This window comes from Myotis lucifugus, unplaced genomic scaffold (assembly GCF_000147115.1).
Source record: "Myotis lucifugus unplaced genomic scaffold, Myoluc2.0 scaffold_3744, whole genome shotgun sequence".
NCBI classification, from domain to species: domain Eukaryota; kingdom Metazoa; phylum Chordata; class Mammalia; order Chiroptera; family Vespertilionidae; genus Myotis; species Myotis lucifugus.
In genome coordinates, this window is record NW_005874792.1 from 11,532 (window position 1) to 14,334 (window position 2,803).

General features: G+C 43.1%; 1 protein-coding gene across 1 annotated transcript in view; it reads left to right on the top strand.

The window, feature by feature from the left end:
- LOC102424710 (olfactory receptor 49-like) overlaps positions 1-537 on the top strand; it is a 1,027-nt gene extending 490 nt beyond the window's left edge. Inside the window, exon 2 of the mRNA XM_006108827.2 lies at positions 1-537. This exon is cut by the window's left edge and continues 26 nt beyond it. Coding sequence (XP_006108889.1) covers positions 1-487 — 487 coding nt within the window. The 3' untranslated portion in view covers positions 488-537.
- The last annotated feature ends 2,266 nt before the right edge of the window (positions 538-2,803 follow it).

The window sequence follows — 2,803 nt, forward strand, 5'->3', positions numbered from 1 at the left end:
ATTCATCCTCATCATCATTCCAACTTTCATCATATTTCAGCAGCCATTTTGTGGCCCCAATATCATTAATCATTTCTTCTGTGACAACTTTCCACTCCTGGAACTCATATGTGCAGATACAAGTCTGATAGAGCTTCTGGGATTTATTGTGGCCAACTTCAGCTTACTGGGCACTCTGTCTGTGACGGCCACCTGCTATGGCCACATCCTCTACACCATCCTACGCATCCCCTCAGCCAAGGAGAGGCAGAAAGCCTTCTCAACCTGTTCCTCCCACATCATTGTTGTGTCTCTCTTCTATGGCAGCTGCATCTTCATGTATATCCGGTTGGGCAAGGGTGACCAGGGGAAGGACAGGAATAAGGTTGTGGCCTTGCTCAACACAGTGGTGACCCCGATGTTTAACCCCTTCATCTACACACTGAGGAACAAACAAGTGAAACAGGTATTTAGTGAGAAAATGAAAAAGCTCCTCTTAAAAAGATGAGCTGGCCCGACCAGCATGGCTCAGTGGTTGAGTGTTGATCTATGAACCAGGAGATCATGGTTCAATTCCTACTCAGGGCACATGCTCAGGTTGTGGGCTCCATCCTAGAGGGAGCCGATCGATGATTCTCTCTCATCATTGATGTTTCTATCTCTCTCTTCCTCTCCCTTCCTCTCTGAAATCAGTAAAAATATGTATATTTTTTAAAAAGATGAGCTGGACCTGAGGAAAGGGGAAAATTGCCTCCTTTTCTCTGCAAATGCAGCTCCTGTCCTGATCTCCATGAACTATCCCCTCCTAGACAGTTTTTTACCTTGTACTCAAATCTATAGGGCTTTCTTACATATATCATTAATGACTTATGCAATTTTGTCAGAGAATACAAAAAAACTCAGTATACCACTACCATGTCTGCTATGTCTTAATGTTTCTGACCCTAGCCCAGCTGTGGGCAAACTACAGCCCGCGGGCCGGATCCGGCCCGTTTGAAATGAATAAAACTAAAATAAAAAAGACCGTACCCTTTTATGTAATGATGTTTACTTTGAATTTATATTAGTTCACACAAACACTCCATCCATGCTTTTGTTCCGGCCCTCCGGTCCAGTTTAAGAACCAATTGTGGCCCTCAAGTCAAAAAGTTTGCCCACCCCTGTAGCCTATATCTGAGCTTCTTAATCTTTAAGTTGTAATTATAAGCTTAGCATTCCACATCCTCTACACCATCCTACACATCCCTTCAGCCAAGGAGGGGCAGAAAGCCTTTCAAAATTGGTTAAAAAATATCCTCAACAAGAATATATTTATAATACACTTCAGAAATATTTCTAGTATATGTATGGAGAAATAATGAAGTGGATAGCCAAGATAGTCAAATCATGTCTTGCAAAGCTGAAGAATAAGCTCTGTGGACCAGAAGATTTAAGCAAAAGTGCAAAAAATTTATTATAAGCAGATTCAGACTCCCAGTGGGGAGTGGAGGGGGGACAATAATGGGCTGCCCATGAAGCCTTGTACTCTAGGGGTATATATCTGCTATAAGCCTGCTCTTTATCTATCTGTGTTGCCACCTGACTAATTCCCTCATTGTTCTGGCCTAGCAACAGACCTGAACTTTCCCTGTTTCTATGTGTCGATACACCTTATTGCTGCAGGCCCTCCCTTGGTTTCCCATGCCTCGCACTCTGTGTCCAAAAACATTATATTATTTCAGCATGGTTGGTTTCTTTGATTAGGCTTGCTCAAACTGCCGCGTCTGTGAAAAGCAGCAGGGTTGCTGTTGGCCAGGGAGTGATGGCTGGAATGCAGGCACCCTCTTAAAAAGCCAACACACAAAATTCCCTGTGGAGACACTCACTTTGTGCTCAGGCAGAGGGAGGGCAGAGTGGACAAGAACTATGTGAGCAGAAGCCAGGATCGGGTCTCTGGGGTTAGAGCTCAGAAGGCAGACACCCCAGTTCCCTCAAGCTGCAGAGATCATCTTTCTCATGCGGACATTTGTTATACAGGCAGCTTTGTCTGGGAGAAAGGCACTTGGCCCACCCTATTGGAAAGCACCCTGCCCCACTTTGCAGAGTTTCTGAGGCCCATTAAGCGTACTGAGAATATTATCATAAATGAGTGAGATCATGTGGTATTTTTCTTTCATTGACTGGCTTATTTCACTTAGCATAATGCTCTCCAGTTCCATCCATGCTGTTGCAAATGGTAAGAGTTCCTTCTTTTTTACAGCAGCATAGTATTCCATCGTGTAGATGTACCACAGTTTTTTAATCCATTCATCTGCTGATAGGCACTTAGGCTGTTTCCAGATCTTAGCTATGGTAAATTGTGCTGCTATGAACATAGGAATGCATATATCCTTTCTGATTGGTGTTTCTGTTTTCTTGGGATATATTCCTAGAAGTGGGATCACTGGGTCAAATGGGAGTTCCATTTTTAACTTTTTGAGAAAACTCCATACTGTATAAGCCAGTCAATGAAAGAAAAATACCACATGATCTCACTCATTTATGGATAATAAAGACCATTATAAACTGATGAACAAAAATAGATACAGAGGCAGAGCAGCATTGAACAGACTGTCAAAGTACAGTGGGAAGCCTGGGGAGGGTTGGGGGTGGGGGGAGGTAAGAGATCAACCGAAGGACTTGTATGCATGCATATAAGAATAACCAATGGATGCAAGATACAGGGGGGGGCGGGTAGGGGAGGCCGGGGGATTGTTAAGGGAGGGGAAAAAAAGGAGACATATGTTAATACTCTTTGTGATTACTTTAAGCAATAAAACACAAATAAAATTTTAAAAAAGAGTAC